The sequence below is a fragment of the Neurospora crassa genome, linkage group IV, assembly GCF_000182925.2.
Source record: "Neurospora crassa OR74A linkage group IV, whole genome shotgun sequence".
Taxonomy (NCBI): Eukaryota; Fungi; Ascomycota; class Sordariomycetes; order Sordariales; family Sordariaceae; genus Neurospora; species Neurospora crassa.
The window spans coordinates 2,517,515-2,535,530 of record NC_026504.1 but is presented as its reverse complement, the minus strand read 5'-3'; the positions used below and the strand labels follow the sequence as shown (position 1 = coordinate 2,535,530).

The window sequence follows — 18,016 nt, the reverse complement described above, 5'->3', positions numbered from 1 at the left end:
CTCGCCACATGCAAGTCTCCGCGCTAACAAATCTTAATGCCGGCAGAGGTGCAGCGTACATACTGCGCAAAATGTTTCAAACGAACCCCATGGCCCAGGCAGACCAAGTTATGATCGCCCGTCCGTTTTCATTTAAGGATGGCTCTGACCGCGCGTTTCTGTGTCGTTCGTATCAGGATTCTGATGATGTCACAGGGACTGGACGACCGTGGGTGGAATCGACAATGGCTTGGAAGGCAAACTGCCTTTGGCTGGGCTCGGCGTTTTGGACTTTGGGTAGAGGTAGTCACGATTATACTATTACTACAACAGGAAGCCTGTCTGGTATGGATATGTACTACATACTGCGTAAGGATAACGCTTTGCTCTCCCTCCTTCTTTTTGATGATGGATGATCAAACTCCATAGCTAACCCTCCCTACCCAACGCCATTCTTTGCGAGGCAGCAAAACAAAAGACTCATCGATCCCAACATGTCAACCGACCGACCCAGAATCAAACAACAAATAGTCCGCTTTCGCCCCGAAACGCCTAATGAAATCGATCATCTCCCCTCCCCTTTTTGTTGTGTTTCGAGTTCGTAAATCCATGACTCTGTCGCATGGTTTGCTTTGACGCTCTAGGCATCGACCTATGACCACCCACACGTAAACGCCGAAGAATGGTCCTGACCGAAAGTCCGTGAAAAACCGTGAGGGTATAATGCCGGTAAAAGAAAACGATAACAAGAAAGTCCACGAGGCCCAGTGCTTGAGCAAACGCCATCAACCCGCGCCTCGTGCCTTTCGGCTCCGAGGTGACAGTGGTTGCCGAATCATTGCATGTCCATGCTGAATGGCGGTGGTGAGTTATATTCAGACAGCGGCGTTCCTGCCGGTGTCAATTGCAACCCCGGCCTATAGACAGCCGCGCCAGAGCTTACACATCGCTTGTGCTGTTCTTTCAAAGATTGGAATTGATATTGGGATTGCGCCGCCGCCGCCGCAGCGGGAAGAGGAAGCAGAGCCTGCCTTCCGGCGCGCTCCATATCTTTCAATGCATCCCCGATCAAGCGCTCATCCCACAGGGGAAGGATCCTGTAGTTCAGGTCCTCCATGATGCAGCGTTCCGTGATGTTGATCTGCTCGCACGTCCACAGGTTGTTACCCCATGCGGAGCGGTAGTATTGGGTTGGCGCGTGGGAATCCTCCAGAAACTTGACGGCGATGATAAGCGCACCCAGAACAATGACTTCGGGCTTGACGCAGTCGATGTGGACTTGACTGGCGGCTGCCGGAAGGGTGTATCGCTTTGACTGTTGCTGTTGCTCGTTGCTGGTGGTGGAACCTTCGCGGCGAGAGGGTGGACAGCGCAAGCGCCAGTTCAGCGCGAACTTGGAGCTGATTGAGTCTAGGACACAGACGGCGAGAGCGATCTCGTCCAGCTTCAAGCCTGTGCGCGTGAGCAACTCGTGGACAAGGGACACAGAAGGCAATGCCAAGGATGCAGCAGGTGGGATGAGGTTGACCAAGTGAATTGCAGGGCCTGTATGAGTAGACATCTGTGTTAGAACATGATCGTACAGAGGTATACAGGTAGTGATAGCCATCAAAGACCACGTACCTAGCAGTTCCGAGTCGAGAAGTCCTCCATTTTCCACGAGTGATTGGGGGCTCTGGGGGACTGACGAATTGCGGGACGAAGGGGGCGGTGTGGGGAGGTTCGACAGGGGTTGATAGGTACGGGCAAAGTATTCCTCGTCAAAGTCGAAATCAGAGTCATCGTCCGTCATGCAGTCGTGCTCGTCGTGAATAACACGGTCTTCCACTGGGCTCGTTAGGGATGGCATTTTGCTTGGTTGAACGATTGTCGTCATGTGTCGCAGAAGTCTGTTTCCTACTTTCCCTTCTTTCCCTTTTCTTTTTCGTGTGGTGCTTATTTTATTTTTGTTTTTTGTTATGTTTGATGATGAATATCCAGAGCTCACTCAGGGTCGCCGGAGTCCAGTGCTTCCAGGAGGGCACAACTGAGGGAAGCAGTTCCAAGGGCTGCTCATATTCGCCCGAAGAAGGGACTCGACGGACAGTGACTTGAATCACGCGACGGGTTGCGGATCAGATGCGTCGTCTCACGGGAGAAGGCGGCGGGAAGCGGTGTTGCGTGTGTGCTATTATACACTCAATGACTGAAAGAAGCTGAGGCCAAGGTCCCCGACACGAGGTCTCAGGTCGTACACGAAGGCGTTGAATTCTGTAAATAATGATAATAAGGATGACAAGCTTGTCCAATGTGGAAGACGTTGAGGGAGAGGACGTGAGCGAAGGGGGGAGGGGGAGGTGATGGGCATATATGTACATGTAAAGTACATGTACCTCGACGGAGGAGGATGGAGGCCAAGCGATGCAGCTTCATCAATGGTTCACCTTTGGGGTCAACATCAGCTCTTCTCTCTACACTAGAGACAGCGGCCAGGAGTCCCAAAGCCCGGATGGAGGAGGCCAGGATATTGGTGGAGGACTGGCTTGGCGGTCGTTTCGTCAGATGTTTCCTAGCGCACGTCGTTAAAATCGTGTCTGCACCTCCAGTGCCCTGAGTGTGGCCCGCCTTTTGTCCGCCGAGCATCGAACCCTTCTGCCCTCCGCCCGTCATTAACCCTCACCCTCTGGCCTTCAGTCCACAAATTACCTAGGTAGTCTGAGTGGTGGTGTCATGGTCCCTCGCCGTCGCATCCAGTGGCATCCACGACCACGGCACCTCGCTCAGGTCGCTGCCACTCGCCAATTCATCCCCTGCTTGCCCTGCCCTGCAGCCCCTGTCAGATGCATGGGGCTCCAGCAGGCCCACCAGCAGCAGCCGACCAGGCTCAGGGCAGCAGAGAAGGAACCTAAAAAGTCGAAGCGCATGGAGCCCGGACGAGCAAAAAGCCCGACTCCCGTTTGGAAAGAGATGGACTCCAGCAGGGCAGCGATCTCCGACGGCCGTTGCTCTTTCCACTTTGCTTTTTCGGTCTGCAAAAAAAAAAAAAAAAAAAAAAAAAAAAAAAAAAAAAAAAAAAAAAAAACAAGAAAAGCAGGAACGGTGGCTCAGGTGCAAGTTTCTAACTTGAGAGATCAGATTCCTGTTATGGAACTGAACCGGTTTCCACCTATGTCCTGGCATCAGATCCAGGTCCCACCGTGCGCTGCAGCATCCGATGTCCTATCGAACCTGTGAGATGCAATTTCAGGTCAGGATTGTCAGGCACTCCACGACGGCCAAGTCGATCAGGGATACGAGTTCTAAGTTTGTGTTCCTGGCCGCTTGGACACTACTGAACGAACAGCGGCCATGGCGAATATTCCCGTCGTGTACACTACCTCACAAAGAGACAAAAAGTCGATGCCCTGATTGCTCGCACTTTCTCCAGTCTTCGATACGATGCGAATTCCACCACTACTTCTATGGACACCTCCACTTTTTCAGCTTTCATCCCCAGAGAGGGCAACAAGGCACACGAGGCGGCCCGGTCGGCAGATGACACGGCATGAGGTAGGTATTTCTGAGATAACTCCGAGACTCAGATATGCCAGCATCTTCCAGTCTGTTTCCCGTCCGTTGGTGTCTCACAAGACACGCCCTGGGCTGCCCTGGGCTCACCTGGTATACGGTCTGCGGGCATAAACGGGTTGTTGAAAAGAGAGATGGAGTTCTTGACAAGCCCCGCAAACCACACAACGTAGATCCGAACCTGGACCAAGCGAAATGGCGTGTTGAGGCGCAGAATCGTGGAGGCGGCGGAGCCATTGGCACACAATCCATAGCATACACCACATTGGCAGACAGCCGGACCGCCTTGGCCAGAACTCCCGTCTGGGAGTCGCTTGAAAATTGAACGTTGTGATCTTCAGTCGTTCGGTGGGGCCTGCCATCGTAAAAGCCATCCACTGATACCCCGAAAACTAAAGCTCAGGGCGACTCCGATGACCACGGCTAACGGCAAAAGTGGAAAATTGCAGAGATATCAGATGTAACTCGATATGGATGCCAGGGGCAGGAAGACCATAGAGTCTGCTTTGTCAAGATTCAAGTGGTTCACTACTTGCAACATGGATGGAGGCTGACGACTCCCCAATTTGGATGAAAGGGGTAGCTTGCCTATAGCTGCAGGCCCTATAGAGCGGTCGCTTACCCTTCCACACACACCCACATAACTTATTAACGGGCAGATATATATCCAGAGCTATATCCACATACCCGAGCGGCTGATGCCGACAGATACGTCACAAAGATGGGACCATCACAACTGGACCGAGGGTTGAAGCCGGCTTGTCAAGGTCCACGCTGGCTTTCATTTAACAAACATTATTAACTAAAACACGGAGAATTGGTTTTCCGTTCTACTACATTGCGTCTACTGCTATTCGCGCGCATGTCTGGCTGAAGATCTTTGGTCAACAACCTCCACAGCATTCACAGCTCTCTCCTGTTCTTGTTATTTTACGTTTTGACACATCATGTGCTTGTCTTGCGGGTGGGTGCATAGAGGTGTGGTCGGGTTGATTGGTTCCTTTCTTTTCGACTATCACGAGAAAACATCACGTCACTTCCAGCCCCTGGACCGCCATTCGATCTCTTTTTCTACCGACAGTTCGCATCTCTACACTATAAGCATTGTCTTCTGTAAGAGGTTCCAGGCTCTGACGATCAACACAAGGGAAAGGCTTGGGAACTTGAAAACTGCATCCAGAGCGGTCAGAGCAAGACAGACATCATCACGGATAAATCCGCCTAAAGACTACACTACAGTAAGGGCTAAATAGTGTAATAGTAGACGCCACAGCCTGCAGCTAGGGCAATGATACACAGTTACCCACGCTTCTCTTCCCCCAATCTAGTTAGGCAATTGGCTCGCAGTGCATATCCCCAAGAGGATACCTTCACGCTTACAGGTGCTACTGAGCCTGCGCCAGGACCGCCAACTTGCGCCAAGCAGCCGGACCACAGCCATGGTGAGACTGCCCTAAAAAGGAACAAGGGTAAAGGGAGGAGGAAATTGCACAAGACCCCGAAAAAAACAAAAAAAAAAAAAAAAAAAAAAAGGCCAGGAAGAGGTTTCACAGAAAGAGCGACCCAACGTCCTGGGAATATGGGAGATGAAGTCAAGGCTTGGTTTCACTTTTCGGGGAATCAGGGTCCCTTCCCTGGCGCAGTCTGTCGCTACATGTAGTGTACTACCTCTATGTATTTGGAGGCCACCGCTCATATCTGGCGATCTCCCCAAGAGTTCCAAGAGAGCAAGCGCGCTCGGCGCAAAGCCTCATTGCCCCCCCCCCCCCCCCCCCCATGTCCCTCGTAGGTGTCGAGTGCTGAGGTGGCCGTGCCGTCCTTCTCATTTCACGTCAAGCGAGGCCCACGGGGGACTACGACAACAGTGGATACCATCTCGGCGGCTCTTTCGGTATTCGGAACGAAGAGGTTCGATTCGCACCACAGCGAGTCACGATGGTTGCGGTGGTGGTGGTGGTCCCTTTAGCTTGGCGTTTCTCTGAGGTGCTGCTGCTGGTACGGCTCGTACGGGTACGGCGGCGCCATTGTAACCATTCCCGACGATTTGCGGCAGCGCTAATTTCAGCCTCTTCCGGTGGGACCAAGCTTAATCTGGGGGACAAGGCCGATGGACAGCGGGCCCCCGTACACCACTGTCCTGTTTGGGTGGACTTTGCGCCTTCTCCTACCCAGTCCGACGTCGACTGCTTCTAATTCAGTATGACGGCGGAGTCGTTGGTACACCATCACCTACTCAAATGGGCACTAGAGAGGATCTTGTGTTGAGGGTGAAAAGTACACAAGTACATGGTGAACACTTTGTTGGCTCAGATTTTCGCGACGACTTTTCACAGCATGTCATTCGTTGTGTATCTATTTCGAATCATCCTGTCTCTTCATCGTTTCGTCCTTTTTATGTCCGTTTTCGTTCTTCCCCCCAGAAACCCACCCAGTTAGCTGACTTGTCGGCTTGTTAGCTACACAAACAGAAAGCCGTGTTCCACATGACTTGCCTCCTTACATTGAGAACGCATGATTATCGATTCCGTCAACGACAGTTGTCGATCTGACGGTTCGTCAATTCCCGAAATTGACAGCCCGGGACAGCTAAACGAAGGAAACAATAAGAAAACCTCATCAACTTGGGACCTCCATCTGCCGGCAGCGACGGTCGTGGTGTATTTGGTTCACCACACCTGGAGGTCTACACATGAACCGAATCCTGCCTGAAGCCAGCGAGAATCGGGAATCAAACACTAGGTACATTCGCCCTAAGCATGGAGGCACCTACCTGGACATCATAAACTCTTAACCTTTTACAGATCCGCGAAGCTTAGATCATAGGTCCGGGTAAAACAAAAAGTCTGCTTGTATTGCTACCCTATCCTCACGGGCTATTCCACCACCACCTACTTCCCTCCACCGGGGACATCTCCTCATCACACATCTCCATTTTTGTCCCCTTGCCTAAACCGCTGTTACATCCTCCGGGGTACATACCTCACTCAGCCCGACTGGACTTGAGCTGTAGTAGTGCAGAATAGGTAGGTATCATCCAAGCCGCCACGTGTGTGATTCTCCGATGTTGTGATGTGCTAAATTGAATGTGAGGACAGCACATGCGTACCTTTACTTTACAAAGTATTCATTGCACAAAAGTGAAGTCTCAGTGGTTGTAAAAGGTACATATGTAGTTATGTACACCCAAAAGAAAAAATTACTAGAAGGCAGCGGGACCAAACAAATCCTGGATGCCGATCTCGCCATTTGTGCATGGAATTGTTCCATAGTAGTATTAGGGCGGCCGCTTTCCCGACCGGCCGACCCATTGAACTCTTACTAGCTAGCTGGGAGCTCCCAGAAAGACCAACAGCTGAATCCGTAGTGGAAAAACTGGCCAGCAAGCTTACTCGTAAATCACGCTGGACGGACGGCCCTCACGGCCTCTGCTCGCTAGTATAAACTAAACCACCAACCAAAGCTTATAACAGTCACAGCACATCGAAACCAAAAGGAAAAAAAAAAAAAGAAATTTAAAAAAATTTTTCTTATAAAAAAATCCAAAATTCAAACCGCCCCAATATTGTCTGTTTAACCCAATCAACTTGACACCCCCTCACAGCTATATTGATTCAACCCACCTGAATCAGCGCTTGTCTCCACTCAGGGCTGGCTGAGGGAGGCCGTGAGAACAGGACTCATTAGTAAAATCAATAGTTCATGTGAACTAAAGTAGACTGAAGTAAGTTGCTGCTTACTTGCGTTGTACGATTCAACTAGTTGGTGCCACCGGATGGAGAGTGATGAGACCGATGAAGCGAGCTGAGCTGAGCCGAGCTGAACTGACTGCGCTTTAGATTTTTTTTTTTTTTTTTTTCGTCTTTTCTAGTTACGGTACGTAAACTTCATCAGAGCCTTCAGACCAGAATTTGCTTTTGACTATACAGTATATGACTGCGGGAATCCAAACTGGAAGTGTATGTATGTATGTAGGAAAGAAATCCTCAGACAATACACACACATGCTTGGTTCCTTGATGGGAATTCCTCGAGTGTGAGTGCAAAGGTGTCTGTTTTTATCTGTCTTCACATTCAGTAAGCAGTAAGGACAGATTGACACATAGTCAGAATTCAGGCGGATGAGACGAGAACAGACATGCATGTGTTCATGACTGCCCATGGAAAGGAAGGGATTTGGTTACATCGAACGTCAACAAGATCCCGAAGATGGAGGAGGGCATCCATTCTCCCCTTCCAGTTCTCACGATGATCCAAGCAAGCCATAAACCCCCAGAGTGAAAACAACAAGAAAAGCGCTGCCTACAGGCTGCTCTTTACATACTCATCCTCCCTATCCTATCCCTATGAGAAAAGCTCCATATATCTATCGCCGAGAAAGAAAAACGGTGACCGGCCGATCAGCAGACAATCAAAATATGGTCAGAAAAGACATACTTTTCGTTCGTCCCAGCTACCCTACCGAACATATATCAGCCCCAATGCGTGACTTCGTTTCGTGCACAATTGTATCAGCTAATTCTCAACTTCCGAAAGCGAAAAAAAAGGGACGACTATAGCTCGTTAATAGCCTCGCCCCTGATGTCTTCCCCTATCCTGCCTTGGTATCGCAGACGTGGCTCATTACGTACACGCAACGATCTCAACGCATGGCAAGGCAATCGACTGCCCATGCGCCTCTAAATTCCAACCATTTCGTCCACTTCAACTCCACTTCAACCCTTCAATCGACCTTGCTACATGTTCGCTCTCTCTCCTGGGTCATCCAACTAAGCACCAGGGTGTCTAAGCAAATCATAAAGCACCTGATCCTCGTTCCCAATGTGGCTGCTGTACGTATTACTTGACAGGTTCATCGACCTATGATGAGGCTGCTGGTGGCTGTACGCCGCAGCATTGGTCGCAGCCGGCGCCGCATTATGGGCGTGCGAACTTGCCGAGGTCCCCGTCGAGTAGCTGTTGTTCGCGCTGCTGCTGGCTCCGGTGGAGCCGTAACCGGTCGACGAGGCATTAGTGGTCGATCCGAAACTGCCGTAACCCCAGTTTTGCGTCTGCTGCTGCTGTTGATGCTGCTGTTGCTGTGTGTTCGTGGTGTGTGACTGGCTTGTGTAGCTGTTGTAGCTTGGCTGCTGTTGGACCTGCTGTCGCTGCTGCTGCTGTGCCTGTGATTGTTGCTGGTGATGTTGCTGTTGCTGCTGGGCATAGGCGGCTGTAGAGGACCTGGTCTGGGCCATGGACTGCGGCCTGACGTTGAAGCCCTGAAGGGAGCTGGATTGTGGGGGATTCGAAGGGGTCATGTTATATTGGTTGGAGGCCGACGTGGTTGGATTTGTATCATAAGTCGAGCGAGCACTGCTTCGCGTCTGAGGGACAGATGTACTCGACCCCCATTGTGACGTGCTTGGTGTCGCCGTAGCTGTGTTGGTGTTGTATGAGGAAGCCGTGGGCTGCGCTGCTGATAAACTTGCTACTGGCGTTTTGGTACTTGACCGCGTGTTATAAGTGTCGTAGGACGAATAGGAATTGGACGTAGTAGATGACGGATTAGTATAGGGTTCATAGTTCATACGAGTATTCGTGGCTTCTGTCCTGCTACTGGACGTAGGATACTGCGAATAGCTATCGTAATTACCAACCGAAGTGGAGGCTGCTACGCCTGTATTGGACTGGTAATTAGAGTTGTCCGTATGGGATTGGGAAGCTTGCAGCTGGCTATGCCGTCCTGGCGCACTGGTTTGCTGCTGTACCGGTGTATGGTTCTGGCTTCGGTTGCCCTGCCGAGACGAAGCACGGACGGCCTGAGCTGCTGCTTGATAGGGCGAGGTGCGCGCCTGTTGTTGACTTGTCTTTTGGGCAGGAATAGTAGGTTGAGGAACCGATGACCAGCTTGAGGCTTGCCGCAGGTCATCAAACGCTTGTGACGCCGGTTGTTGCACAGTATTCTGGGTTCTGTGCTGCGTCATATTTTGCATCGACGTCTGAGGCGCGGCTGGTGCTGGCTTCCTTGCTCTTGAAGCCCTGGGAGAGGGCTTGTTCTGGTAGGCGGCCGGGATCGTAGGTACCGGCACAGGAGTCCAGCTTTCCGTTGGAGCATGGGTGGTGTGACCGTTCATGGCACCGCTTTGCACCGATGGCCCTGAAGGCAGACTCCGTCTTGTCCTACCGCCCGCCTGTGTTGAGCTGGACTGCTGAGCGTAGTTAGATGTGTGCTGAACAGGGGGAGGTTGCTCAACAACAGGTACAGGCTCAGGTATGGGTTCTGGCTCGGGTACCGGTGCCGACGCCGGCTCGGGCTCAGACTGAGGTTGGGTGTATGAGAAGTTGTGTAAAGAGTTGTCAGTAACCGAGGAATGCATATAGTCCATTGCTGCAGGTGTGACGCCGGTATGGGCCACTTCAGGAGTAGCCGAAGCGTCCACCGACGAGTTGAACTGCTGGTAGAGGTCGGAAGGCTGATGATATGTTGTTGCTGATTCCGGTTGAGGTGAGACCAACCCAGACGTTGGTAGTCCATGTGGCATATTATTATCGATTGAATCATGACTGTCTTGTTCTTGGTTAAAGGGTTCATGGCTAGCAGGTTCATGGTGAGCCGGCTCATTATGAAAACCCGGCGACCCTAAGCCTTCCGGCTCTTCGTCGGCTTCGACAACTACAGGCTCGGACTGGGCCTCTGGTTCTGCCTCTGACTCTGGAGAAATGTCTTTCACTTTCCTTTCGAGAGCATAATGGCATTGCAACCCCGATGTCGTGCATTGCGAGCAAGATGGTTTCTCCTTTGTGCACTGTACGCTGGTCAGATGTAAATCAAGCATAAGGGGATGTAAGCCAAACGAACCGGTATTTTACGATCGCGACAAGGATCGCATTTGCCTCTTGTCAATTTCTCCTTGTTCTTCTTTTTCTTCTTCTTACCACCCGACGCGGCAACGCCCTCCTCACTGTCCACTACTCCGGACTTCTTCTTCTTAGACTTCTTTTTTAAGGGATTGATCGGCGCTGTTGATGGTGCTGTGGCCGCCTGCGTAGCAGGAGCAGCTTGTGCACCATCTCCCTGTTCCTTATCGGGGTGTACGATGCGAAGTCGCTCGGCACCGTACCTCTTGAGCATATCCAACGACTCCTGTTGAAGTTCAGGGGCTTGGTTGGCAAAGATGTTGAACTGTTCGGGGGAGAGAGTCTTGGGGTCAATGCCGCCTGATTCGAGTAGGTCAATGGCCACCGTGCGACGCCTAGCTGCCTCGGCAGGAGGAATGTTGAGAATGGAATGAACATGAACGCCCTCATCGGCTGCAGCTGGAGCTTGACCGACGAGTCCTTCTGGATAAGTGCTGTAGCCGTTTTGGGTATCGCCGCCTGCATGGCTGTTATAAAGAGGTCGTTCAGATGACTCGCCGACTGGTAACGCACCTGGCATCTCCGGCGGAAGAATACTCCCGTCTGGACCAACAGCAGCCGCGTCCTTCTTCTTGCGGCGCTTCTTGGGTTGAGTACCGTCTCCTGCGCCACCTTCGCCTGCGGGCCGTTTCTTCCGAGGTGGTTTTGGCGCATTGGGATCCTTGGGTGGCTTTGGCTGTTTGGGGGGCTTTGGGGGCTTTGGGGGCTTTGGTTCCTTTGGCTTCTTTGGTTCCCTTCGTTGCAACGCATGCTTGGGTTCACGAGGAGCCGGCGGAGGCACTAGAAGTTCGATAAGCTGTCCTACTGTTTTGTGAAGAGGCGTGTGATCGTATTTGACTTCGATGACTTTTCTGCCCTTCACAAACGCAACCGTTACTGATCCTCTGCAGTCAAACGCAGGGCGGCCTTGATGTCCTGTTAGCCCGGAGTCCGATTATACTGACGAACAATGACCAAGACTTACTCAAATTAACAGCATCCATACTATCCGGCTTCTGGCTCCATTCACCAATGACGGCTCGGCCAGGATTCTTAGCATTCTGGCGACTCCAAGCTTGCCATGAATCCTTGCAGATGTATCCAAATGTCCAGCCCTGTTCGCCGCGTGAGACCTGGCGCACCGCCCAGCTACTGCCATCGATTTCACCCAGCGTCGTGATGATATGCTTCGCAACCGATTTCTGCAAGACGTGGTCGTCGGAGGGCTGGTTGATCAGCGCATCAATCGCGTTGATCTGGCGCGTTGGTTGGTTTCCGTTGACATTGCCGTTGGCACCTCCTTCTCCTGATGCAGGCGCTACGCTGGATTGGGCGCCCCCCAGCGACGGATCGATCGAGGCGGCCTGCTCAAGTTGCTCGTTCTCAGGCTCGGTGACTGGAATATGGAACACGCTGGTCGAGCGCAGCTCCAATGTGACTGAGACGTGTTCGGCTCTCTTTTCCGTGACCTTGGTACTGAAGACGCTGCGCAGTTGCTCCCTAAGCTCGAGGATGGAGCCGCACGAAGGGTTGGAGTTGGAAGCGCCTAGCAACGCCTCCATCGTGCTTGATTCTCAATCACGGTGGTGAGATCTTGTTTTTTCTTTGTTTGGACGGTTGAGCCAGACCAGGTCGAAAGGAAGCCAAAAGTCGCTAAGTAGTTTCTGTAATCATCGGCGACAAGAGGCGCAGCAGTCGGACAGCCGTCGCGGTAGAGGGAGGTCGGGATGAAAATATGAGGTGGTTGTAGTGATGATGCCCGCCCGCTATGCGCGTCGTTCTTTCAGAAACGCGGGCAGCTCGAAAATGGTGGAGTCGCGGCGGTTGAGGTTCGCTTCGTTCTGGGTGGACGTGTGGGTACCGCTGTAAGAATTGCGACTGGGAATGCCTGTGTAACACGAGCAGCGGCCCGCTATGGACCGCACTTCAGGGCCTCACCCCACTGTATTTAAGGATTCCTGAAGCCGCCCGGGCATCAGGATCAGGGTTCCACTTTTTCTTATTCAAAGCAGGTCCCCTCCCGCTATTCCCTTCCCTTTACCTACCTACCTACGCAGTAAGTACTGTAAGCCCGTTGCGGTCTTGTAGAGGAGGTACCTAGACATAGATCTGGGAATCACCTGCAGATAGGACGTGCCAGCGGGGTCGCTAAGCTCAGCAGACTAGAGGTATTCAGAACACCAAGGTATACGCTAGATAGGTAGATCGACTGAAAATTGTATAAAGCGGTTTTCCAAGCGTTGCCGATGAGACAAGCACCGGGTACACTTCTTTAAACCTTCGGACAACGACACTATTGTGGACTGAAACGTAGGCTTGTGATCTACTATGAACTTGACTTATCTATCCGGCACATCCAGTACGAGATCGGCGACATGGCCTGTTTATTTCCAGCAACTATCGTCACTGTCCTGTGAGAACGCCTAGCTTAAACACTCAAACCCAAGATGTCAAGACTCCAACAACACCGCATGCTAACAAGCAACCCTCCCAATCACAAGTTCTCCTCAACCCATTGTTCAAGTCTCTCAACTAGCTCAGCCTTCCTACCGGCCGTGCTTATGCCCTTGCTTGCCATAATGTCCTTCAGCTCAGCTACCGTCATCTTGCCAAGCGTGCCCTGTTCGAATGCTTTCTTCAGGTCTGCGTTGCTGTTGGCCGGTCCGCCACCACCACTGGCAGCCTTTTTGCTTGGTTTCGCGCGCTTTGCCGGCCTTTCGTCATCTTCCTCGAACTCACGCTTGAATGCTCTGGTGTTCTGAAGATCATTGGCTTTCTTTGCAAGCATTTCCTTCCATTCAGCAAGGTAACCGCCGACCCTTTTGTCAATTTGCCTGTACTTGGGCAACGTGACATCGTCCATAGCATCAGGGGTTTCTTCGTCGAGTGCCTTGGCCTGCAAAATCTTGTAATGCCATTGCAGTGAAGGGTTTGGATACTTGCGCGGGTCATACATAGCCTTGGGAAGTTGCAAGTTCTGGATGACTTGCCTCATCTGGTCTGTAAGTTCGTCTGCGGGCCTTGGAGGCGCTGTTACGTGGTCCACGCTTCGAACATCATCTGCGAACGGAAGTGGATAGAGCCAAAGCCCTGCAGGTAGGTACGGCGTGTTTGCCTCCTCGTCGTCCGGGTTTCCGGAAGGAAATATGGCTACCATGACGGGATGGGCATTCTCCCTCGCGACGAACCAGGCGATGCCCACCTTGTCATCTTTGAGGAGCTTCTGCCACAAAGCAGAGAACACGCGAGTGGAGCCGACATATTGCTCCTCGCTAGGAAATATGAATATGGACTTTTTGACCGAAGCCCAGGACGGGATCTTGGACCGCTTCTTGAATCCAATGATTCGAAGTGTTTTCTTGCCCATCTGTTTAAGTTCCGCCAGCTCTTCGGGTTTGAAGCATATATGCTCGCCGCCAAATTTGTAGCCTTTCCTCAGTTCTGACTTCTCGACGGTTCGGGCAGCAAAATCAACCTGCGCGGTCTCCGATTGGACAACCTGAGCCTGCTCCTCTCCTTCGTATACGTAGCATGAGCGGGTGGGGGTTTGTCTGTTGAGTGGCATGTACCCTTTGATAGAGATAGTGAGCCCTGGGGCAAGCTCAAAGGGCAAGTTTGAGAAATAGGACCGCTTCGGGGTTTGCTTCGAGTTGATGTTGGAGATCAAGGAGTTGAGCAACGTCAAACCGTCGCCAGACTTGGAAGTCTTGGGACTTTCTGACTGTCCAGCTTCAGCTGCCGGATTGCGATAGATAATATCCTATACAACATCAGCGTAGAGTTCAGTAACTTGACATGCACGCTTCCTTACGTCGTAGAACTTGGACAGGTCGAACTTCTTGTCCTCCCGACTGATGGGGAAAAGTTCGATAACAACGCCGAGGTCGTAAAGGTCCTTGGCTCGAACAGCGGCAGATGATTTTGCCTGCTTATCACCGGCATGAGGATCATCGTTATCGGTGACAATGAACAGGCGACGGGACCCAAAGTTGGCTGCGTTGGTGGTGAAGACCTGGTTGGCGCAGAAGAGCATGTTGGACATGATGACGGGTTCTTTGGACGGAACCATGATTTCGTCTTCATCGTCGCCATCCTCTATCAAGGCCTTGAGCTTCTTGACATCTTCGGCGCCGGGTATATCGAGATCGGATAGCAGATAGCAGTGAGGATATCCTGTGCCATTGCCCGAATCATCGCGGAATTTGGACTTTTCGGTTCCAAAGAGCAACACACCCATCATGTCTTTGGGCTGGGAGATAATTCGCTGCTGCATGATTTGGTAGGCGCAGGTCAGGGCTGCTGTCAGGGCAGAGTCCTTGTCGGCTTTCTTATCCCCCGTATTCTGCGGTGGTTTCAACATCGATTTGCTCACATCAATGGCAAATAGTACTGCATCCTTTTGTGTTTTGTAGTCCTGACCTCGCTGTCAGCAAGCTTGTTGATGACCGTGAGTAGATTGGTGATAACTGACATTTTCATCCAACTCCTCATCGCCTTCGTCGCCGTCTAGTCTCTCATCCTGATCCTTCCTCCAAGACATTTTGAAAGGACTTTTAAGCCCTGATTCGGGTCGCTTCTGGTTACACGAAAGGAGGGGTGAGAAGTTGCAGTCGGATGGTTTGCGATGAGTAAACGCTGAGATTGGGATGTCCAAGTTGTCAAGGTGATGACTTCATGCAGGAAACGCGATGGGGACGCGACGACGACTGCCTAAACGCCAATGCATGTGACCTGGGAGCACTATGACTGTCAAATGGTGTGATGTGATTGGCTATGTAGATAAAGCTGAGTTTCAACCGACAAAAGCCACCCAAAAGCCAGTTGCACTTTCAGGCACCTATGTGGCCCGTGCTTCTCTTCCATTCTTCTATCTGCTGGCCCTGAAAATCGCCAGACGGCAGTCAAGAAATGGTCAGCAATTGGAGACTGGGGAGGTTTCCGATACAGCTACCCCTGCAGCAGTCCCGGCATCACTCCACAGGATTGCAGCTTCGCAGGCTGTTCGGCCGAGTTTAACACGTCTGAAAGAAGTGGAAGCCACCGTCCCGTCCCGCCCACGCAGCGTCACTCTCTGTCCCTGATTGATATAAACTACTATATTCGTCACTCTTTGGCCACCGAGTTTTTACATGTTTTCTGGAAAACAGAGTTTAATCTGAGCTGTGTCTGAACCCCCCTTCTTTCGGTTTTTCTCATCATGGCCTCCATGGCACTGAGACTGCCCACGGCCCAGCTGTGCAAGGCCGCGAGGTCTTCGAGCTTCCGGCCGTCGTTCAGATGCGCTCAGCAGCAGACGAGGTGGCTCGCCACGCCGACAACTCACCCCGTCACCCAGAAGAATGTCGGCACAGCAATGGTCTTCCTCAACATGGGCGGCCCATCCACCTTGGATGAAGTTGGAGACTTTTTGAGCAGACTCTTTGTATGTTTTTGAATCATGATGATGGCGATACCCTGTGTGTGGCTCGCCATTTTCATATTGAGGCTGTTTGTGTTGACCAACCCGTGCAGGCTGATGCCGATCTCATTCCCCTGGGTCGGCTCCAAAACTACTTGGGGCCTTTGATCTCGAAGCGCCGAACTCCCAAGATTCAGAAGCAGTATGGTGCGATTGGCGGCGGTTCCCCAATTCGCAAGTGGTCCGAGTACCAGTGCGAAGAAATGTGTAAGATTCTGGACCAAATCTCGCCCGAGACGGCGCCTCACAAGCCTTATGTCGCTTTCCGCTATGCCAATCCTCTCACCGAGGAGATGTACAAGAAGCTTCTGGCCGATGGCTTCGGAAATGGCAGGGGCGGCCGGGCCGTCGCTTTCACTCAGTACCCCCAGTACTCCTGCTCGACCACGGGCAGCAGTTTGAACGAGCTATGGAAGTGGAGGCAAAGACTGGAGGGCAAGGCTGGGCCATCAGAGGATGGCAAGGACGGTACCATTCGGTGGAGTGTGATTGACAGGTGGCCTACTCACCCTGGCCTTGTCGAGGCCTTTGCGAGGAATATCGAGGAGAAGCTGGCCGAGTACCCCGAGGAGCGCAGAAAAGATGTTGTGTTGCTGTTCTCGGCTCACAGCTTGCCCATGTCTGTTGTCAACAGAGGTATGCCGATCTCCTCTCTATTGACCTTGCAATGGGATATACTAATAACGCCTACCTTAGGTGACCCTTATCCCCAGGAGATTGGCGCAACCGTCCAGGCGGTGATGCAGCGTCTTAACTTCTCCAACCCTTACAGGCTATGCTACCAGTCACAAGTCGGGCCCCAGCCGTGGCTCGGTCCCCAGACGCAAACCTCTGTGGAGGAGTACATCCACAAGGGCCAGAAGGACCTCGTGTTGATCCCAATCGCCTTTACGTCTGATCACATTGAAACCCTTTACGAGCTTGACCAGGAGGTCATTGGCGAGTCTGGACATCCCGACACGGTCAAGCGCGTGGAGAGTCTGAACGGTAACCCCGTCTTCATCAAGGCCCTAGCCGATCTCGCCAAGGAGCATCTTGATAGCGGACTTGCTTGCTCGCACCAGAACAGCCTGAGATGCCCCGGCTGCAAGAGCGAGAGGTGTGCGGCGTCCAAGAAGTTCTTTGCTGGACAGGAGATCCTCCCTGGTCACTGAAATAAATGATTGGGGGAGCCTATAATATCGTGTACAATACTTCAAACAAAATCTTTAATACGGGCGGGTCTCAAAAAGGGATGGACTGCGTATGTGCATGCGTTTTGCTTTCGAAAGAACTGGCTTTTTCCAAGAACCGGAGGCATACATGAAAGTTAAGATTCTACTCAAGTTGGAACAGTGGTCGGCAGAGCAAAGGGTGGCATGGCGACAGCGAACTACAACGAGGTGCCCGAGCGTTATTCGGTATCCATCTAGAGATCAATTGTGCCTTGGTGAGGGTGGTGTGGTGGCTTATCAATCAGAGCCGAGGCAAGTTATTTCGTCGTGGGGGAGAATGCAAAGCACGGTAGGGATCCCTGGCAACGTCTTAATGGCTGCGTCATCGACTACTGTTTATAGTGTACTGGCCGCCCGCGGAGTCTCGGTGGTAGTGGTCAAGCCATCACTCCATAGATGAGTTGAAGCGTGGCCCATTGGGTTGCTTAGTTGGGCTCGCATTCCGTCTATCTACCATCGGAAGGTGGGGGGCAAGATGCAAACTGTACTGTATTTGCATCGGGTTTGCGACTCGACTAATGGGGTACAACGATTTGGCAAATGTCGACGAGGGGAAAACAAAAGTGTCTGAAAGCGGACGCAGATCCAGGGTGAGACAGCAGCAACCAAAGCAACACAATCTCTGCGTGGAGGGTTCGGAATTCGGAACCCTAGAGGTGCCCGGCCGACCGACCGATTGTAGACGAGATCGGGCAAATTGCGTAGACTAGTACATAGTAGGCAGGTACTTATAAATACCTGCTGCAGTGACAGCTGCTTCCCAAACATCCAACCACAGGGCTTAGTACAGGGGTAGTCTGCAGCATAGGGGTAGATATTGCTAGACGACAAAGTATTGCCGTGTATCTTATGTAACGCCTAGCAGTTCAGAACTGTTTGAAAATCGATATCGGAACAAGCAAGCGTTCGGTTTCCCCAGATTCTATGGGCTTTTCTCTGGACCTGTT

General features: G+C 51.9%; 4 protein-coding genes across 5 annotated transcripts; 1 reads left to right on the top strand and 3 right to left on the bottom strand.

Moving 5' to 3' along the window:
• Positions 1-212: 212 nt before the first annotated feature.
• On the bottom strand, positions 213-2,548 carry NCU08288 (hypothetical protein). Its single transcript, XM_956721.2, has 2 exons — positions 1,603-2,548; positions 213-1,524 (listed from the first exon to the last, which is right to left on the bottom strand). Exons 1-2 carry the CDS (start codon positions 1,853-1,855, stop codon positions 815-817), a joined length of 963 nt encoding a protein of 320 aa, XP_961814.2. The 5' UTR covers positions 1,856-2,548; the 3' UTR covers positions 213-814.
• A 5,009-nt stretch (positions 2,549-7,557) lies between these two features.
• On the bottom strand, positions 7,558-12,263 carry dmm-2. Of its 2 annotated transcripts, XM_011395994.1 has the most exons (4): positions 11,383-12,263; positions 10,932-11,324; positions 10,360-10,877; positions 7,558-10,306 (listed from the first exon to the last, which is right to left on the bottom strand). In XM_011395994.1, the coding sequence occupies exons 1-4, from the start codon at positions 11,957-11,959 to the stop codon at positions 8,291-8,293; spliced, it is 3,504 nt and encodes a 1,167-aa protein (XP_011394296.1). In that variant the 5' UTR covers positions 11,960-12,263; the 3' UTR covers positions 7,558-8,290. The 2 variants fall into 2 exon arrangements, with proteins under 2 accessions (XP_011394296.1, XP_011394295.1); XM_011395993.1 differs by having other exon boundaries at positions 10,360-11,324; positions 11,383-12,108.
• A 430-nt stretch (positions 12,264-12,693) lies between these two features.
• On the bottom strand, positions 12,694-15,119 carry mus-51 (mutagen sensitive-51). Its single transcript, XM_957410.3, has 3 exons — positions 14,869-15,119; positions 14,209-14,811; positions 12,694-14,157 (listed from the first exon to the last, which is right to left on the bottom strand). Exons 1-3 carry the CDS (start codon positions 14,935-14,937, stop codon positions 12,892-12,894), a joined length of 1,938 nt encoding a protein of 645 aa, XP_962503.3. The 5' UTR covers positions 14,938-15,119; the 3' UTR covers positions 12,694-12,891.
• A 149-nt stretch (positions 15,120-15,268) lies between these two features.
• On the top strand, positions 15,269-17,870 carry NCU08291 (ferrochelatase). The gene is made up of 3 exons (XM_957411.2): positions 15,269-15,819; positions 15,909-16,491; positions 16,552-17,870. Exons 1-3 carry the CDS (start codon positions 15,595-15,597, stop codon positions 17,007-17,009), a joined length of 1,266 nt encoding a protein of 421 aa, XP_962504.1. The 5' UTR covers positions 15,269-15,594; the 3' UTR covers positions 17,010-17,870.
• Positions 17,871-18,016: the final 146 nt, after the last annotated feature.

Coding starts and splice junctions, on each gene's coding strand:
- NCU08288 (XM_956721.2), bottom strand. CDS start 1,855: ATGACGACAATCGTTCAACCAAGCAAAATGCCATCCCTAACGAGCCCA. Junction 1,525..1,602: donor TCTCGACTCGGAACTGCTAG/GTACGTGGTCTT, acceptor CTACTCATACAG/GCCCTGCAATTCACTTGGTC.
- dmm-2 (XM_011395993.1), bottom strand. CDS start 11,959: ATGGAGGCGTTGCTAGGCGCTTCCAACTCCAACCCTTCGTGCGGCTCC. Junction 11,325..11,382: donor TATGGATGCTGTTAATTTGA/GTAAGTCTTGGT, acceptor CAGGACATCAAG/GCCGCCCTGCGTTTGACTGC. Junction 10,307..10,359: donor GTCGCGATCGTAAAATACCG/GTTCGTTTGGCT, acceptor ACCAGCGTACAG/TGCACAAAGGAGAAACCATC.
- mus-51 (XM_957410.3), bottom strand. CDS start 14,937: ATGTCTTGGAGGAAGGATCAGGATGAGAGACTAGACGGCGACGAAGGC. Junction 14,812..14,868: donor ATGAGGAGTTGGATGAAAAT/GTCAGTTATCAC, acceptor CAGCGAGGTCAG/GACTACAAAACACAAAAGGA. Junction 14,158..14,208: donor ACCTGTCCAAGTTCTACGAC/GTAAGGAAGCGT, acceptor GATGTTGTATAG/GATATTATCTATCGCAATCC.
- NCU08291 (XM_957411.2), top strand. CDS start 15,595: ATGGCCTCCATGGCACTGAGACTGCCCACGGCCCAGCTGTGCAAGGCC. Junction 15,820..15,908: donor ACTTTTTGAGCAGACTCTTT/GTATGTTTTTGA, acceptor CAACCCGTGCAG/GCTGATGCCGATCTCATTCC. Junction 16,492..16,551: donor CATGTCTGTTGTCAACAGAG/GTATGCCGATCT, acceptor CGCCTACCTTAG/GTGACCCTTATCCCCAGGAG.